This window comes from Taudactylus pleione, unplaced genomic scaffold (genome assembly GCF_031769625.1).
Source record: "Taudactylus pleione unplaced genomic scaffold, aTauple2 ptg000842l, whole genome shotgun sequence".
In the NCBI taxonomy this organism is placed as follows: Eukaryota; Metazoa; Chordata; class Amphibia; order Anura; family Myobatrachidae; genus Taudactylus; species Taudactylus pleione.
The window spans coordinates 2997868-3018212 of record NW_028285244.1 but is presented as its reverse complement, the minus strand read 5'-3'; the positions used below and the strand labels follow the sequence as shown (position 1 = coordinate 3018212).

At 47.5% G+C, this 20345-nt stretch overlaps 1 protein-coding gene across 1 annotated transcript in view; it reads right to left on the bottom strand.

Annotated features, from left to right (window-relative positions):
- The window catches only part of MICU2 (mitochondrial calcium uptake 2), a 311942-nt gene that overhangs the window by 40661 nt on the left and 250936 nt on the right, over positions 1-20345 (bottom strand). The window contains exon 7 of the mRNA XM_088458594.1: positions 14903-14950. Within this exon, the coding sequence (XP_088314720.1) occupies positions 14903-14950 (48 nt within the window). The remainder of the gene's footprint in view (positions 1-14902; positions 14951-20345) is intronic.

Genomic DNA, 20345 nt, shown 5'->3' with positions numbered 1-20345 from the left:
ATGACATATGTCGAATGCGTAGATATCCGCACACTCCAAGTTGAAGAGTGGAGATCTTGTCTTACGCCAGAAAAATTCTCAGAGTCTGAGAATCCAGCAGTGCTCCCAGATGAAGAAAACCCTGTGAGGGATGTAGGGAGGACTTTTTCTCCGTTGACTAATTATCTGTGCCGAGAAGAAGCCACGGTTATCCTGACCTGGCGGTAAAGTACCTTGGTGATCCTGCTAAAAGCAGGAGACCGTCCAGAGAAAGGAGCATTCGGATACCCTGAACAGGTGAACTGTCAGAAAATCCATAAGGCTGGTAAACCCCGGTGGAGTTGAGGACAGTCCCAAAAGGCAGAGCCCGAAACTTACAAGTGTTGCTGTGGCACAGCAAACCTGAACCCATGCTGATGAGATGGCTCTGTACGTACCCGTAGGTACGTATCCTGAATACTCAGATATACCCTAAAATCCCCAGGTTCCAAACATCGGATGATGGAGCATGGACGATTCCACCTGAGTCAGGGATTTGAGACAGAGTATAGGCAAATGAGGACCAGTCGGTCACCGCCCCAGAAAGAAAGTAGAACAACCAGTCCCTCACTGAGATAGTGAGGTTGGCCGAAATAGCTCTGCTTACCACAAAGACTGTATAGCTTTCTGGGATTGTAAGGCCCTGATCAGGTCTGAAGAAGGGCCCGTGTAACAATGCCTGTGAGGAGGCTGCCTGAGCAATGAGAGGCCGTTGAGAATCAGTACCTCACTCTGGAAATTCCCCAGATGTAGACCTGTCCCGTCACACTGAGGGTATATCCTCAGGTGTAGAAACAGGGTCGTCCGGAAGTCCAGGACTGCTCGGTACTGGATATGGAGGCCAACAGCCTAGGAAAAAACAGGCCTTTAGGCTGACCCTGAGGACAAAAAGACTTAACAGAGTTAGTCCGAATGTAGTGGGAGTAGCTAAAGACGGTATCTCCCCATTAGTGATACTGCCAATGATGCAACGATCTTGTCAAGGTCAGGACCAAACAAGATCTTCCCCATGGAAGGAGTGTGCACCTCTGCTTTCCCATAACGCAGCCATAGGGTACTGCGGCGGATACAGATGCCGCCGAAACCCTGAAAGTTAGAAGACCGGCATCCCATGAGGTAATCCCACATATGACCACTGCATATTTTATGTGAGCGGCAAAAGATATTTGAACCTCAGGACGTGTTGGAGGGGAAAAACATCACAAAAGCATCATCATGCAATGGCCATGGTAGGACGGGCAACAGGCCCTGAAAACGAGTACATTGATTTCAGGCAAAGTTACCACCTACGGATCCGTAAAATCCGTCCAGGCCGGGATGGGAGGCATATTAATGCCTGTAACCCGATGATTAACATACAAATCCATCCCAGAAGGGGATTTCCATTACTTGTGAGGACCCTCAGGGAATGGGAAACAGGAGGCCTTTGTGACTCCTCGTATCTGGCGACAGCCAGACTCCCGCTATGAGATCCACCCGCTGGGCAGAAAACGGGAGATGTATGATACAGGTGCAGGATCGACATTCTCTATATCCAGAATGAACCTGGCTACCAGCCCCAAAGCAGGGATAATAATACTTGAAATCGGCTCCCCCCATGTGAGAGGGAAAGAGCCGAATATATACCATCCAGTTCACGGCAGAGCCACTGGTCAGTAACCACAGGGCGTATATCACGCCAATTAGTATTTCGTATAAAACGACATCCACCAGGGTGGCCGTTGTGGTAATCCCTGCAAGGGGAATGACAGACCGATGTGGTATCGGAGGTAATTCATGTACTGTGAAAAACCCCGGCGGGGAGCGACAGTCTGTTGCACAGGGGTAAATTGCAAGAAATTGCGAGATACCCCGAGTTCAAAGGGGCAGTATGGTGAAGTAACTCCAAGCGAGTGACGACAATGGGGCCCGCCCGGCGATCCTCAAAGGAGAGGATCCTGCGAAATAAACCGCCCTTTAAGGGGGTCGTGCAAGGGGCCCCGCACCAGATGGTGCCGCATACATAAACCTTTCTGAGTTAAAATCCTCCGCACTAATTCCTGCAGGCTATGACTTGCAGGATAGCAATAATGGGTGCAGTATCGTGTGCAATCTCCTGGTCAGATATATCTGACTATCTTGACGGAAATATTAAGCAGCGCCATACCGGTCCTGACTGACGCTAAGATTAGCTGCAGGGACCCATTATCAGCGTATGCAACTCACAGTTCCATCTAAAATATGGCAACGTGCAGCACGCAACAGTATGTGACAAACCTCACAGATATTAACAAATATATATATGTGAGGTCTCAGAACCACCCCAGGTACACCTGTATTAGGGCAGATAAAGAAAAGGGATAGATATACACTGACAGGTGAGAGAAAAAGCAGACAGTCAGCACTAGCATAAGTTACATACAATGCAGAAAAATATATATACATACATAAGCATGACATATAATATACTGCACAATGTCGCTACATTCAACTGCCCAGATTCAGTGTCTGGGAAGGCTATAGCGCTGTGTACACTCACCCAAAATGGCCAGGTTCGCAGGGGGACTGGGCTCACTGACATCCTAAGAGTTCTGCAGCACCACCAGTGCTCGAAGTGAAAATTTTGAAGTGGGGGTATGGAAATTTTTGTTGAAACCCCCCCCACACACACACGCCTCCTGAGCTTTAGGGATATTGATAATGAGAAGTAGCCTCTGCTTAGCTTTATCACCCACTGCACCACACACTACCTACTTCCCACTCTCATCCCCTGCACCTAGCACCTCTCACCTCCTGCTCCTCACAGTGCCCACCCTACCCACAGTACCTCTCAGTCCAAGTCTGTTGTCTGCGCTGACAGAGATGCTTCCCAATCCCCGGCTGACAGTGGGCTCTCTGTGGGTGGCACTGCACAATCAGGGTCACATCTTTGATCAGCGTTTGCTGAGACAGCTGCTTCTCCACCTCCTTCCCGGTGGCAGTGGGCACTCCTCAGCCGCCCTGCACCAAGCATGGGCACAGCTTTGGTCGGGGCGCTGGGACAGCGTATCGGGTCCCAGCGCCAGGGCATGAGTGGAGATGCAGTGGCATGTTAAGCATTGTGCCGGCCATGATCCAATCATGGGGTGGACCAGCAGCCAATCAGAAGCAGCCACATGGCTACTTCCGATTGGCTGCTGGTCCACAAGCCGTGATTGGCTAGTTCCAAATTTAAATGGCCACAGCCAATGCTTCTCTTTGATTGGTCGCCAGTCCGCGATTGACCCCCGCGGCTGACAACAAGTATAAACTAACGCCGCATATGCCCCTGGCACCAGACCTGATGCTAGGTTAAGCTAGCACTGATAAGAGATGTGTCCCCAGTGGGACACATCTCCAAATAATCCTGCCGCTGCTCTTTTGCTGCTAGGATCCCATATTTGGTCCCAGCCAGGGCCGGTGCTAGGGTGTTCGGCGCCCCTCTGTCAATGTTCAATTTGCACCTTCCCATTATTTATAAAGGGACAGTGTGCGCCTTTGGCATGCACTGCAAAAAAGGAACATGGTCTCACTAGGAGCATCACATTGCCAGCTATATAATGCAGAGAGCGTCTCAATGACTGACATATACTGTAATACAGAGAGCATTGCAGTGACTGTCATACTGTTTAATGAAGAGACCGTCAGTGCTGTTAATGTAATACAGAGAGCATAGCAGTGACCTCCATATAATGCAAAGAGCATTGCAGTGACCACCACATAATGTAGAGCACATAGCAGAGAGCATTGTAGTGACTGCCATATAATATAGGGAGTGTTGCAGTGCCTGCAATATAATGCAGAGACCATCAGTGATCACTATATAATACAAAAAGCATCGCAGTGACCACCATATAATGCAGCTACCATCAGTGCCCTCCATACAGGGCTGGTTCTAGACCAAGTAGAGTCCTGAGAGAAAGTCCCTTTGTTGCCCCCTTAAAAAAATATATACAGTTTTTTATGTGTACTAAATAAAAATACACCTTACCTATATGGTGGTTTCTCTGCGATGGGGAACCTCTGAAGAAATTGATCCTCCCTGGGCAGATGATGTCTTCCATCAGTATTCACTATTCATGTAGGAAATCCCATGGTCTGGAAGACGCCTGTTTATGTAAGAATATAACCAATGTCATCATCATACAACCCACCATATCCCCTTCAGCCTCATGCTTCGTGTCTCTCCAGCCTCATGCTCCCTGTGTTAATTCTGGCCTTGTGCTTCTTGTGTTACCTCCTGCCCTGTGTGCAATTTCAGCCACATGCCCCCTGTGGCACTAGGCTCGTGCTTCCAGGGTATTTCCATCCACATGTTCCACCAGTGTCTCTCCATCTGCCTCATCCTCGTCTCTCTCCAGCTGCCTCCTCACTTCTTCTGTGTAACAACAGCGGCCTCATCCCTATTGTGACTATCCAGCAAACTCATTCCACCCCCCACCACCCCTGCATTTCTACAGCAGGCATCCACCTCCCTATGGGGACTGTTTACTAAGCCTTGGATGGAGATAAAGTGATCGGAGATAAGGTACCAGCCAATCATCTCCTAACTGCCATGTCACAGGCTGTGTTTGAAAAATGACAGTTAGGAGCTGGTTGTTTGGCAAATTATCTCTATCTCCATTCAAGGCTGAGGGGTCTATTTACTAAGCAGTGTTAGGAGACAGAGGGCCTGATTCAGACCCGGTCGCGAGTGCTGTGCGCTCGCAACCGGGTCAATGGTGGGCCAGTGCGCATGCGCACAACGGAGCAACAAAGGGGGTGAGCTGTCGATGTTGAGTGACAGCACGCCCCCTTTGGTGGGAGGGCCGGGGGAGTGGCTGCCCAAACGGTGGAATTCCCATGTGAACACCATGTGAAGGTACCAGCCAATCAGCTCCCAACTGTCATCTCACAGGCTGTGTTTGAAAAATGACAGTTGGGAGCTGATTGGCTGGTACCTTATCACTTTTCACTCTGTCTCCTAACACTGCTTAGTAACTAGACCCCTCAGTAACTAGACCCCTGTGTCTCTCTGGCTTCAGCTCCGAACATGTTACCCTAGCTCCCCACGCCTCGTTAGCTCCCCCATTTGTCACTTTAGTTCCACAATGACAGTACAGCCCCCCATATATCACTCCATCACCACCTGTGTCAGATTCTAGCCCCCCCATATATCACACCTGCTCCCACCTGTCTGAGTTTAGCCCCCATATAACACTCCTGCTCCCACCTGTCAGAGTTTAGGCCCCATATAACACACCTGCTCCCACCTGTCAGAGTTTAGCCCCCTCATATAACACACCTGCTCCCACCTGTGTCACAGTCTAGCCTGCCTCCCCCATATGTAACACGCCTGCTCCCTCCTGTGTCAGGCTCTAGCCCCCCCCCCTCCATTACACCCATAATACTTACCTCACTGGGAGCATTCTGTAGGATTTCCCTCATGCTGGGATAAAGGCTCTCCCTCATGCTGGGATAAATGGAGCGTCTACAAGCTACTTGCCACTATACAAGTGTATTCAATAGTGTTTGAATACACTTGTAAAATGGCAAATAGTTAGCTGACACTCCCTTGCTCTCAGCGAGCTCTCACAGACTGGGAGAGATGGGATTACACTGCAGGGAGACAGGCAGCTACTCAGCTGTCATCCACCCCGGCGGCTCCTGTAATGTGTTACACCACAGAGCCGAGGCTGAAAGTGAACACCCCTATTATTAATACATGCCCCCCATATTGGGTGCACCCTTCACCCATTTTTAAAACATGCCTCCCCCCCGTTTTTTCTGCAGGAGAGGCAGCACTTACCTGAGCATTTGCTGCTGCAGCCTGCATCTACACATCGCTAGGTGGGTCCTACTCCTCTTCATGACGGCCGGCCCGGCTCCTCTTCACATCTAAGGAGCCGGCAGGAGAGAAGAGAGGAAGGAGGGGCGGCCAGGGGGAAGAAGTGTAGCGGTTCCGTTGGTGAAGGGCCACTTAGGGCAGGCTCAGACTGCTCTCTGTCATTAAGTTTGACAGGCAGCACAGCAAGTCAATTGCAGCGCAGCAGGGGGGGGAGGAAGGGGAGGACTTGGCAGGAGGGGGGAACAGCCGGGGGCGGGACTTGGAAACGCTCAGGTTCTGCCGCTTGTCTCCGCAGCAAGCTGCTGCTGCTGCCTGTCATACAGTGTGACAGGCGCAGCAGCAGCCGGCAGCAAGAACAGCGGACTCTGCAGCATCTGCAGGGAGAGCGCCTCTCCAACCTGGCGCCTCCCTGCAGTGCAGGATCCGCTAAGCGGTTTGCGCCGGCCCTGGTCCCAGCACAAACTTTAAATCAGGGCACAGACTGAAGTGGCGGTATGGCATACCGCCGTATACCGGCTCACTTCGAGCACTGAGCACCACAGAGAGAAAATGGCCACTGGAGACCTCAGAAGAAGCGCGGCCCGCGGAGGAAGCAGCTCAGCGACGCCAGACTGTATTATTGAAAGGCGCGCTGAGCTGAGGGGAGGAGCCGCTAGACAGGGAAGGCTTCCTCCCCTGGCTAGCAATTAACCCCCCGGGATGCCGGCTCCCGCTGCCGCTATAATCCCTGGTGGGCTGTGGACACGCGGGGTATGCCTCCATGGAGGGGGAGCCCGCCGCCACCGCTAGCGCCTCCGGTCTGTCCCCAGAGACCGGAGGCATAAGGCTGCATGTACACGCGGGTCACCGCAAGCGGTGACCACGCGACTTACCTGTCCCCGTCGATCCGGCAGCAGCCCAGGGATTCCTCCAGAGCCCGGCTAGTACAGACTCTGGGGTCCCGCTGCGATCCCCAGATCTGTACTGGCGTCGCAGCGCCGGCGGGGTGTAGGAGCGGCAGCTTAGACGTCCATTGGACAGTCTGATGCTGCCGCTCTGAAGAGTAGTAAAAAAAAAAAAAAAATAATAAAATAAAACTCTTTTAAGGCCCCCCTGCAGTAATGGTGACCCAACTCCGGCCGGGCACCAACTTAAACTGAGGTGCCTCTGGCTGGGGGGTGGAGTTATAGGGAGAGTGGACCCAAGTGCATCCTGGGAGCTAAAAGCTTTAACTGCGTGGTGCCCGGATTTGGTTCCCAACCTATACCCCAAGGTCAACCCTGTGGACCCCCTATGGACCCTGAAGTAGAAACTCCGTTTTGACGCCCAGACACGCCTGCGTTCGCAGCACCACTCCCCCGTTCACAAGTACCTTCCCCTGTTACCACCCACAAACGGCGCTGTCACTCAAAGTAGCACTCAGTCTTTGTGCCACGAGCACTTGATTCTCGAACGCAGTGACTGTCTCGCGCACTGTGATGCATGCGCAGACCGGCAACCATCGCCCGTAGCGAGCAAATGCAGCTTAGCGTCCGGGTCTGAATCAGGCCCACTATACTAGGCCACAAAATGGTCACAGTTGAATGGATACAGTAAAATGGAGGCCCCCTCACTGCTCTGCCCAGCTCCCCTGCTCCACCCCCCACCCTTCACATAAAATAATGGTGCCAGAATGTACAACAAAACCCCCCTCCCCTCGTGGTCACACCATAGACCCTACTACCGGAGAGCTCTATGCAGCCGGAGATAGGAGACAGTAGACAGCCGGGACGTACAGGAAGATCAGCGTAGACTGGGACAGACAGCAGGGATCAGAGCAGGCCAAGATGGAGAGGAGTGGTTAGTGCAGGCCGGGACGGACAGAGGCACAGCAGTCACCGCAGACGACACTCAGCACATGCGCTCCTGTGCACGATTGAACAGCGCAATACTATAGGCACGAATCTCAGCCGAAGCTGATGAGGATCTGCTTTCTCCCTCACTGCAAAATCTAGTAACCAGGCAGCAAAATCTGGTAGCCATGGCGACCTGGCCCCTGGGATTTGTTGAGCCCTGCCGTATACAAGTATACAATATCAGTACTTGGTTTATGGTGCAGGGAACACATTGAGCTGCTTCTAGTCTCTGAATCTTCCATGATGTGGTGAATGCACAGAACACCAGTATCAAAGTCCAGGCGTGCGCTATTTGAAACTTCACATTGGGCCCAATTCAGAGGTGGACGCAGTGCCGAATGCGCTAAATGTCCAAAAAAAACCTACGGCACATGCATAACACTGAGTGTACACTGACATCGCTGCGGTGTATGGGATCACAATGATTTGAGATGATGGAGGAAAAGGTATGGGCATTCATGAGAGGTGTCTGGGAGGTGGCCTGAAGTGAACACAAAATAAGGCCGTCTCATGGGCGCGTTATGGGAGTGTCAGAGGCGTCTCAGTGCACACGGCTGTGTTCCAAAATGCAGAGCCACAGCGGCCATGTTTACAGAAAGATTAGGAGGAGATACTGCGCCAGCCATAAGGCGTCGTGTCGATGGCCATGGTGGAGTGTTTACCGGCGGTTTTCCACTGTTTACTGACATTGAAAGTGGGTGTCTCAAGGATCGCAATCTCTGGTGCTCGCAATTACAGAAAGGGGAGGCTGTAACTAGCATTTGCATTGTATCGCAGCCACGAATCCGAATTAAATTGTAGCGGCGCATGTATAAGGGTCCACCTATGCATCAGGCCCAAATGTCTGCTCCCAGAGGAAGCAGAATGGCATTCCCAAGGTAGCCAGCCCAGTACCAGGCTTGCCTCCATAAATGAAACGCCGCCAGGAAAACAAATCACAGGTAAGCCACTAAAGCCACTACACTATAGGCAAACACTATACACTACCAAGAGGCAGGATGACACAGGGGAAGAGAAGCTGCATTACATATATATTCAGTCTCTAGAAATGAAGATAGCCATTGTAATGGCTGCCATGGAGAACTGAAGGGGGTACAAATCTGGTCTAAAACTGAAACTAATGAGTCAGATTGCTTTCTAAACCAATGACTACTATTGGATAATGACTGGATATGGAACAGACATTGTGGTAGGTGTGACGTTAGGATGGTGTGTAGAAGGTGTTCCATCACAATTTTGCTATGGGGCCCGAATATCTCTAGGTATCCCCTTGGGGTATGGCCTACACTCTTATATGGTTTATGTATATGAAAAACTTCTGCTAGTTTGAGGTTTCCAGGAGAAACATAAACAGAACTAGGGAATGAAATTAGCAATAAGTCACATCTATGAAGAACATGTTTTCTAAACATATAAATCCCTTTTAGCTTCTGAAGAAAACACAAATGAAAATGAACTAATGTTGAATACAAAGAACATTAAAAATGGTCTCACGGCGCTGATGCCCCAGTATCGAGGACCTAACATGGATCTACCAGCGACACAAAGTGAAGGCAGCCATTTTGCAGGCTGAATAAATATTTATGAGACTGCATCCAATCAATTTACAGGTGCCTCATGCCAGTAATGACTGAATAGGCGGCTGGGTGCAGCCGATTGGTACGCTCTAAATCAGGCCTGGACAACCTGTAAATCTCCAGCTGTGGTAAAACTACAAGTCCCAGAATACCATGCCAACTTTCACCTGTTTGGCAAAGCATTCTGGGCCGGATTGGGTACAGGATGCCAGCACCCGGGATCCCGATGCCGGAATCCCGTCATGGTTAGAACTTAGAATACCGACAACTGTCGGTAAATATCTTAACCCTACCCCTAAACCTAACCCTACCAACCCCACTGCCTAAATCTAACCCTCCCCCCATAGCCTAAACCCCCCCCCCCGCAGCCTAATCCAAACCCCCTTGGACCCCCCACAACCTAAATCTATCCTCCCCCCCCATAGTGCCTAACTCTCACCCCACTTACTTGCTGGCGCTTGGATTCTGACTGGTGTCGGGATTCCGGCTCTGGCATTCTGAGAGTCGGTATCCCGACACCCGGGATCTAAACTACATCCTGGTGGGTCTTGTAGTTTCACCAACCCTGGAGCGCACAGCTTGTCCAGACCTGCTTCAGTGCGTACATGAAACAATCATATCTCAGTATATATTTAGCCCTCTGCTAATGCAACTGGTGACATTGCTGCTATTTTTCCAAGCAGATCTCAATCTTCATCCAAAAATCTAACATTAAAAAAACCTAAATGCAAAAAACAAATCCAGACAAACATTAAATATAAATCCAATAATTATTTGCCATCTGAGTCTCTGCAGTAATGGCACAGGCAGACAGAAATGTGTGTTACGCTGCACCTTCTTACTGCACGCTGCCCAGGCTGGCGAGAACCTTGGGCGGCAAAAGATTTTCCCCTTTCTTCTACTTGCCACATGGACACATGCTGGAAACACCTTTGTATGGCACTCAGGGTCTCACATGTGCCCAGTATACTGTCTGCAGCAGCAGGAATACACGTGTGCTAGGGAGGGTAAGCTACAGATAGGTATACAATACATACTACATATACTACAGATAATTCGTGTGCACAAATATTGTATTACCAATACATATATTCCAGTATAGTATAAAATGTATGAGAGAGAGAAACACGTGTGTATCTGTATATGCCAGTAACAAATGTTAAATTGAGGAGTTCAGAAGAAGCATCTGGTAATGACTGCAAACGGTTTCACCTGAAATAACGAATATACATACACCGCGTAGCCAAATTATTACCACAGCCACCAGGTTAGCACTGTGTTGGGCCACCTTTTGCCCTTAATATGGCTGAATTCTTCTAGGTAAGGATTCTACTAACTGTCCACACGACTCAAGCATACATGCCTACTCTCCCGATTTGGTCGGGAGCCTCCTGAAAATCGAGTGCAGCTCCTGACCACCTGGAAAAGTAAGCTTGCTTCCCGGCCCCTCCAGTCCCCCCCACAATACCACCCCAAACACCCGCAGCGGGTGGGGGGTTGATGACGTGATTCTCGCTGAATCGCGTCATCATGACCCCGCCCCCTGCTCCACAATGCTGGAAATCTCGGCATTGTGTAGTGGGGGCGAGGCTAATATAACAAGAGCATGTGGCTCCGCCCCTAGCCCCACCCCAAATGGCATGTGCTGAACCTGTCATGCCCCCTTTTGATGGCCCCACACCCCTGCTAAGCCGACCTGGCTGCCTCCCTCCCGGAAAGGGGCAGCCAGGATATCGGCTAGTATGCTCAAATGGCTCAGGCACTCCCATGAAAACATGCCCCATACCAGAAGAGTTGTGAGGATGCGGGAAGGATCCATGCTTTCATATCCTCACCCTAACATCTGCATGGTGTTACTGAAAACTTATTTGTCCGATCACATGACCCATATCCAATCGTTCACTGTGCAATTTCTGTGTTCCTGAGCAAACGGGGCGTTTCACCCTGTTTGCAGCAGATAGCAAAGGCGTATGGACGAACCTTCTGCTTCTATAGCCCATACGATGTAATGTGCGGCGTACTGTTCGTTAAGAGGCCATCTGAAGTGGTCCCCGAGTCATATTGTCCATAATTTGATGCACCGTTGCCATTCTGTGGGAATGAACAAGTCTGCCCACTCTCTGTTCCACTAGAGCTCCCAGTGACCATTTATGACCACAGGCCTTGCACTCAGACCCAGTTTTTAGTGTGTGCACTTTAACAACTGCCGTCCCCAAACAATTCACCAGTGCAGCCGTTTTGCGAATGATCGCACCACTGCTGCGAGCACCAACAATCATTCCACGATCACGTTGTCTACCCATTATTTCAGAAGTGATAGACTCTGCATACCTCGTCTTTCTGTTCTTATACAGATTCAGACATCCAGAATTACCTGCAGAATTACTACTTTGCAGAAAATCCCCTGGTGGTCATAATAATTTGGCCACTCGGTGTATAAGCTAAATGAAAGAAATGCGAAAAATGTTACGATTAGGTCACTCCTTGAAAAAAGCTTCGTAATTAACAATAGGATCATATATGGGTTTCGATTAATACATTCACAGAAGACAATTTCATCCAAATGTAAAAAGTATGTTCCATAAAATATGTATATTTTTGGTGATATCAGGGGCACCGAGGGGGTAGGGGGAAAGAACCGAGCAGGCACAGCCAAGTCAAGATTCCCTAGCTCACAGTGCATCATGTAAAGATGGGCCAGTATTCCCATCAGGGCATGGCCACGCCCCTACATACTTGGGAACTTTCACCCGATAGATCCCCCAGCAGCACTGATAAGGTGGTGTTCCTGTGCCTTTGAATACATTGTGTGCACACACCATACAATCATTTTAGAGTAACAGGGTATGTGAGAACACTTTTAGCTTTTGGTCATTGTACAGGTTTTTGCACCATGGCAGGGAGCACTGTAGCATCCCCTGATTCAGCAATATATACTTTGTGCTGTATAATAGTCTTCCTCATTTCTCAAACTCCTCACAATGCAGAAAATCTGGAAACTTCCAATAAAATGTCTAAAAGATGCAACAGAGGCCTCCTTCCCCCCTGACTGTTGATTGCTCTTCACATCATCAGCCACCTAATCATCCCAAGCAAGTGGATTCATCTGGTCAGCTCCAAATTAATATTCCGTTTCTAGTCTCCGCCATAAGCAAAATGTAGCACACTTTGAACCATTAAGTTTTACTATGAACTGTAATGCTGGTTAGACTTCCACCAGATTGTATTGGCATCTCTAAGGCAGCCCCATCCCCCCATGTACTTTGACATAGTTCTTCATCAATGTATACATTGCACCCTACTTGGACATCTTATTGGAAGAACCCTACTTGCCTTCACGATAGGCCTGACTTTGCCTCTTAGAAGTTATATAAACTTAACTACATTCACCTGCTGCTTCTTTATGAATCGGTCAGTATCTCTATGTACCTAAAATGACTGGTGTCTGTTTTTTATTGAAGTTATGCTGTTATAACCTGAACATAATAAAAACTGTTCTCATTAAAAAAAAATCCAAACAAACACCACCATAAAACAACGCAGAGATTTGATCTTTTTTTTATGTGCCCTTGCTGGAGAGTCTACAGCAATGAATGGTCTCCTATAGTTGAACCGTAGACTATTCTAAAGGTGCCCACACACTAGGCGATCTGATCACGATCCGATATCGTGTCAGTTTTCTCCCCCGGCAGCTCCCCGGAAGTCGTGGGCATGATTTGGTGTTAAAAACTATCCAAATTGGCCCACGATCTAACGTGCCTACTAACTATTCCAGTGCATCGTGACTGAGATTTTCAGATCTTGCCTGCAGCAGGTAAGATCTGAAAATGCGATGTACGATCAGCGGGGACACGTATTGGCATCGTAATCGTGAGTGGATATTCACGATTAGGACATATTTTACACGATCTGTCATCCCGGTGAGTCAGTATCAGGCTGATCGTATAAAATATCGCCTAGTGTGTGTGCACCTTATGAGAACAGCAGGCAAAATGGCTGATAGGTAAGGAAATAGTCCCAGTCCCTCAGCTTGTAGGTGGGACTCACAATGCAAGAAATAAGAAAGATGTTACTCTTGTTATAACATAAGGTAAAACACACACACAAAAAAAACCCGACCAGATTGTTGACATTCATGAGGGTATATTTACTAAAGTGCGGGTTTCTAGAAGGGGAGTTGTTGCCCATAGCAACCATATTATACCCATTATCTTCTAGAAGGTGCTAGATAAATGATAAGTAGAATCTGATTGGTTGCTATGGGCAACATCTCCACATCTAAAAACCGCACTTTAAAAAATATACCCCATAATGTTGACATGAGCAGAATGTTGACAGCCGTGTTGTTGCCGTGGTTAGATTAGCTGACGAGTCTATAGAAAACTGCATTGTCAACATGCAGAGTGTCCACACGGTGAATGTCGGGATTTGACAGGTCTACATCCCGTCCATGCCGACATTCTAAATGTCGACATTTTGTACCACACCCTTTACGCTATAAGTTGATGTTTATTGACAGGGAGAATTTAAGCTGGAAGGAGGACATTATTATCGCTAAGTAAGCATCACATGGTAGAGATTGTAGCGTCCCAAGGTCTGCCGGGACAGTAGAGTGTTCTGTGCACTCTCATCAGTAAGGGAAGCTGGGAAATATTTAAAAATGTTATTGCTTGACTTCTAACGTTTGTGTTGCACCTGTTTTTGTGACCGCTGCTTGTACTTCAACAGAAAAGTCATCACATTTAACATACGTAGACAAGAATAAATGAAAAGGCTGCATCAGCATCTCATCATTAAAGTGCACCAACCACTTTCACTCTTTAACACCAGCTCCAGATTTATTGAAGCGTTGTATGAATAATGTGATAGCTGCCACCGTAGTAATTACACTTTTCGGCAGTCCGTGTACAGCACCTGCTCTGTGCTTGGAGCAGATCCGCAATCACTTACTGATCGCTCTAAGGGCCTGATGCAAATGCAACCGCTTACAGACCCGGTTGCTAACACATGCTAATATTTGCCAAAGCACAGCCGACATAAAGCCACCCACTGCTGCCTTCTCATATCCGCCCAATGTCGCACTCCTGCGTAAACATTAGTACCATCGATGCACATCAAGCAGCAACGCAGCATGTACAGCAGCCGCTAACACTGCAGCTCCCCCTACATGCAGAGAGGTCACATGCTGCGAATGCAATCGCTGTGGCTAATTTATGCACGCCCATGAAATTGCGTTGAAACAGTCAGACAGGCCTGCGTTTAATTGACCACTACCCGTTACCACCCCCATACGCTGACCACTTGACACTCACTTTGCGTAATCGCAGTGTGATGACACGCATGCGCCATGGTAAATCATCATTCGAACTGCGTAAACATCCACATTGCGTCTGCGGCTGAATCAGGTCCTAAGTATACTGAAAGTTAAACTTAGGGGGGCCAGCTTTACTGTTAGTAACGTCTACACAATTGTTGGAACTGAATGAGTGGAGCTATGTACTGTATACTGTAAGATGATCACCTCTGGGTTTGTTTTTAAACTCATTTATTTGCCAGACTACTGTTATGACAATATCTAAATAGCACATGATAAGGTAAGGTATGTTTACCTGCAAAGAGGACGTCTTGAAATCCTTAGTGCCAAGAATCTTTTGCAGCTACAAAACAGAATGAAATTATTTAAAAAAAAGAAAAGAAAAAAAAGCAAACATCCATGCATTATTTACGTTGAAGACCATCCCCAAAGTAATAGCGGTAGGCATCTACAATAGGAGTTGACTGTAATTTTGGATAAAGGTCTTACATTTTGTTAGTGTAGGTCTATCAGGAATAGAAAAAAACAAATACAAAATAAATTTCTAATAAAAGTGTACATGGATTTAGCCAAAGTTGGTATAATATGATTGTTTCTGTGTAGTGTGTATCCAGACGCAGAACATTATTTTCAATATAATGCATTTCCAGCGTAATATGTTTATTCCAACGTGTTTCCATAAAGGATAGATGTTGTTTTGTGCAGTGTGTGTATGCCGTACAGTGTGCCTCCACCGTGTGTATGCCATACATTGTGCCTCCACAGTGAGTATACCATGCAGTGTGCCCCCAGTGTGCGTATGCCGTAGTGTGCCTCCACAGTGTGTATACTGTGCAGTGTGCCTCCACAGTTTGTATGCCGTGCAGTGTGCCTCCACAGTGAGTATACCGTGCAGTGTACTCCCACAGTGAGTATGCCGTACAGTGTGCCTCCAGTGTCGTACAGTGTGCCTCCACAGTGTGTATGCCGTACAGTGTGCCTCCACAGTGTGTATGCCGTACACAGTGAGTATGCTGTGCAGCATGCACCCACAGTGAGTATGCCGTGCAGCGTGCACCCACAGTGAGTATGCCGTGCAGCGTGCATCCACCAACCAGACAATTGCTTTCATTTTTACTAGAAAATTTACATGGAGAATGTGATTGGTCACTCTGCACAACACCTGCTTTTCTACAATCACCTTTAGAACAGTTTTCATCAATGTCCTCACAGAGTATCTAACATACAAAATAAAAAATAAGAACATTGATCTCAATACATATAAATATAAATCACATACCTTCCTGGGTCAGTCTCATTCCTCAAGGGCCAGCAAAAATAAAAATGTGTTTGTGGTTAAATAGGATTATATCAGCATATTTCTGTTGTACAGGTCACAAAGCTGATTTACTGGAGCGGAGGCTACATTCTACCCTTCCAATCGTGGAGTTTTTTCCAATGTTTTATTTGAGACCTATTTATAAATGTCTCCCTTCGGTTTCAATTGAAAGTATTGAAGAGTTTTGGGTACCATTAAAGTGTATTTAAAGCATATTCTTAAACATTAAATAGCAATGACATTATGTGATTTTTAATATACTGCATGCTATTATTCCCTTCTCTTAAACACATTGTTTTTCTATTTTTTTAAAAACTGAGGAAAACTTCTTTAGCTGAAACGCACCGGAATGGTTCCGCTTACAGGACCACAACCTTTACTCCCTTAAATGTGGGGTAAGAGTGCTTCAGGACTATCTTTTAAATGTCATCTGAGGGACAAGTAGAGAAGCGGTTTCCTAATTTGATTGATGTACACATTTATTTTCTTTGCCCTTTTTTTAGACTTTAATGCTTTTAAACTACATCTATGGCTGCTTTGGGTTTTTTATTTTCCTCCCTGGTTGTAAGGAAGATGACATCCATCATTTGAGGAGATAGAACCAACGATCAAGAGAGTATACTCACAGAAAAGCAAAGTTTTATATTTCCACCAGGTACGAGGCTCTTTAACATCTTATTTATGCAGAAATATATATACTATTTTTGACCCGTTAATTGCTATCTGTTGCAAGATTAATTTTTCTCTACCCCCCCAACATCTGTCTCTCTCATCTCTGTCCCTCCTTCCCCATCTGTCTCTCTCATCCCTGTCCCTCCTTCTCCATCTGTCCCTCTTCCCCATTGGTCTCGCTCATCTCTTTCCCTCCTTCCCCATCTGTCTCGCTCATCTCTTTCCCTCCTTCCCCATCTGTCTCTCTCATCTCTTTCCCTCCTTCCCCATCTGTCTCTCTCATCTCTTTCCCTCCTTCCCCATCTGTCTCTCTCATCTCTTTCCCTCCTTCCCCATCTGTCTCTCTCATCTCTTTCCCTCCTTCCCCATCTGTCTCTCTCATCTCTTTCCCTCCTTCCCCATCTGTCTCTCTCATCTCTATCCCTCCTTCCCCATCTGTCTCTCTCATCTCTATCCCTCATTCTCCATCTGTCTCTCTCATCTCTTTCCCTCATTCTCCATCTGTCTCGCTCATCTCTTTCCCTCATTCTCCATCTGTCTCGCTCATCTCTTTCCCTCATTCCCCATCTGTTTCTCTCATCTCTTTCCCTCCATCCCCATCTGTTTCTCTCATCACTTCCCTCCTTCCCCATCTGTCTCTCTCATCTCTGTCCCTCCTTCCCCATCTGTCTCTCTCATCTCTGTCCCTCCTTCCCCATCTGTCTCTCTCATCTCTGTCCCTCCTTCCCCATCTGTCTCTCTCATCTCTTTCCCTCCTTCCCCATCTGTCTCTCTCATCTCTTTCCCTCCTTCCCCATCTGTCTCTCTCATCTCTGTCCCTCCTTCCCCATCTGTTTCCCTCCTTCCCCATCTGTCTCTCATCTCTTTCCCTCCTTCCCCATTTGTCTCTCATGACTTTCCCTCCTTCCCCATCTGTCTCTCTCATCTCTTTCCCTCCTTCCCCATTTGTCTCTCATGACTTTCCCTCCTTCCCCATCTGTTTCTCTCCTTCCCCATCTGTCTCGCTCATCTCTTTCCCTCCTTCCCCATCTGTCTCTCTCATCTCTTTCCCTCCTTCCCCATCTGTCTCTCATCTCTTTCCCTCCTTCCCCATTTGTCTCTCATGACTTTCCCTCCTTCCCCATCTGTCTCTCTCATCTCTTTCCCTCCTTCCCCATTTGTCTCTCATGACTTTCCCTCCTTCCCCATCTGTCTCTCTCATCTCTTTCCCTCCTTCCCCATCTGTCTCTCTCATCTCTTTCCCTCCTTCACCATCTGTCTTGCTCATCTCTTTCCCTCCTTCCCCATCTGTTTCTCTCCTTCCCCATCTGTCTCGCTCATCTCTTTCCCTCCTTCCCCATCTGTCTCTCATCTCTTTCCCTCCTTCCCCATTTGTCTCTCATGACTTTCCCTCCTTCCCCATCTGTCTCTCTCATCTCTTTCCCTCCTTCCCCATTTGTCTCTCATGACTTTCCCTCCTTCCCCATCTGTCTCTCTCATCTCTTTCCCTCCTTCCCCATCTGTTTCTCTCATCTCTTTCCCTCCATCCCCATCTGTTTCTCTCATCTCTATCCCTCATTCTCCATCTGTCTCGCTCATCTCTATCCCTCATTCTCCACCTGTCTCGCTCATCTCTTACCCTCATTCCCCATCTGTTTCTCTCATCTCTTTCCCTCCATCCCCATCTGTTTCTCTCATCACTTCCCTCCTTCCCCATCTGTTTCTCTCATCTCTGTCCCTCCTTCCCCATCTGTCTCTCTCATCTCTTTCCCTCCTTCCCCATCTGTCTCTCTCATCTCTGTCCCTCCTTCCCCATCTGTCTCTCTCATCTCTTTCCCTCCTTCCCCATCTGTCTCTCTCATCTCTGTCCCTCCTTCCCCATCTGTCTCTCTCATCTCTGTCCCTCCTTCCCCATCTGTCTCTCCTTCTCCATCTGTCTCGCTCATCTGTTTCCCTCCTTCCCCATTTGTCTCTCTCATCTCTGTCCCTACTCCCTCCTATCTGTCGTCCTCTTAAATTTCTGTCTATCCATCTTTCTGTCTTTTCTGCTTATCTGTCACCCCACTCCTGCCTCTATCATATTGGTTCTCCTCCCATTTCTCTCAATCGTCCCTCCTCCAATTCCACATCACTATCCCCTCTCCCATCCCATCTCTGTCTGGAGGGGGTGTTTCACAATTTGCCAGCTGCAGTCACTGACAGGAGGGAACTATCCTGTGCATCCGAACAGCACTAAAGGGGTTGGGTATGGAATCTCGGCTGTCAGAATATAGACAGCGGCACCCCGACAGTCTCAATCCTGATACTAATAAGTATCTCTTCCTCCCCGTTGCTTGAACCTAACCTCCCCCTAGTGCCTAAACCTTACCCCCCCCTCCCTGTACCCTAAACCTAACCTTCCCCCCTTAGTGCCTAACCCCAACCCTGCCCCTAACCCCCAATACTTACCATCGGGATTCTGGAGCCAGTATTTTGACCGTTGGCATCCCGTCTGCCGGGATGCTGCCTACATCCCCACTAGAGGGAGAAGAGTGGCTGTGTGTCCAGGAGTCATGCAGCCAGTGAAAGCTTTGAGGGCAGGGAAGGAGGCTTGCGTATACAGCATATGGAACAAATATACACACCCAGTGACTCTCTGATTCTGACTAGCAATGTGTTTTGTGCACACTGGTAAAATGCGCTAAGGGATTACTCTAAGGGACAGCATACTGTCACTTATCCATTTAGCACTTTGATATCACAATTTGAATCTTTATTACCTGTACATCAGCATGGTCCCATTCACTAATTATGTTATATTAAAAAGTTTGTTTTTTGCTTTGTTTTTTTATATGTAGCAACATTGTTTCAAAGCAATAAGTACTAGAGGGAACATTGTTTAAAGATCATTTTTACAACCTCAGTACAAAAAAATATGAGCAACAATTATTTCCATCGTGATTCTACCGTCCCATTCACATCTGAAGTTGTTGCAAGAGAACAACCACAAAACGCGTCAGCTGTACAGGTGCCTGACCGTGGACCATTGGTGAACTTTCGCTTACCTTCCCATCTAGACGCACTCTATGACTGCCGTCTAAAAACCAGTTGAGGATTCCAGGGCCATCCATAACTTCAAGAACACTTTGCTAATAGACCCTGGACATTGCCAGGGTCCTTCAGCAAAGTGTCCTGGTAATGGCTTCTCCTTTCTTCTTAGGTATTCTACAGTGATTGCTAACAATATCAATCATTTTATGTGACTATATTTTTGGACTGGCTGCTGTCCTTATTAACCACTTTGAATGTTTACTGCTATTTCCATCATATTCAAAAACATAATTTATCCACTATCTATTAGGCGCCTGAATTCAGTGTTCTTTTCATATTTTATACACAACGTCTACTGACAATATAGTGACGTTATATTTGCCACTTATTTTTTATGTGCTACAAGTCTTTTTTTCTATGTGTTATTCAAGTATATCAATACCTTTTGATACCTGGTTCCCATTAGTTCATTTTTACATACAATTCTTGTCACTTAGTGCTGTTTTTCTATTGTTATAAAATAAAACATATCCAAACTTTTTTTTTCATTTGAACACTTGTTTCTGTTATTTAGTAAACAAGACTACTAAACTTTAAGGTGCCCACACACTGGACGACTCGCAAAAGATACAATGTCGTCAACGTATTTGCCTTACTCCCCAGGCAACTCACCAGCACTCCTGGACAGACGATACCATGCCTAACTGTGCAATGTGACTAACGACCTATCGTACGTCCT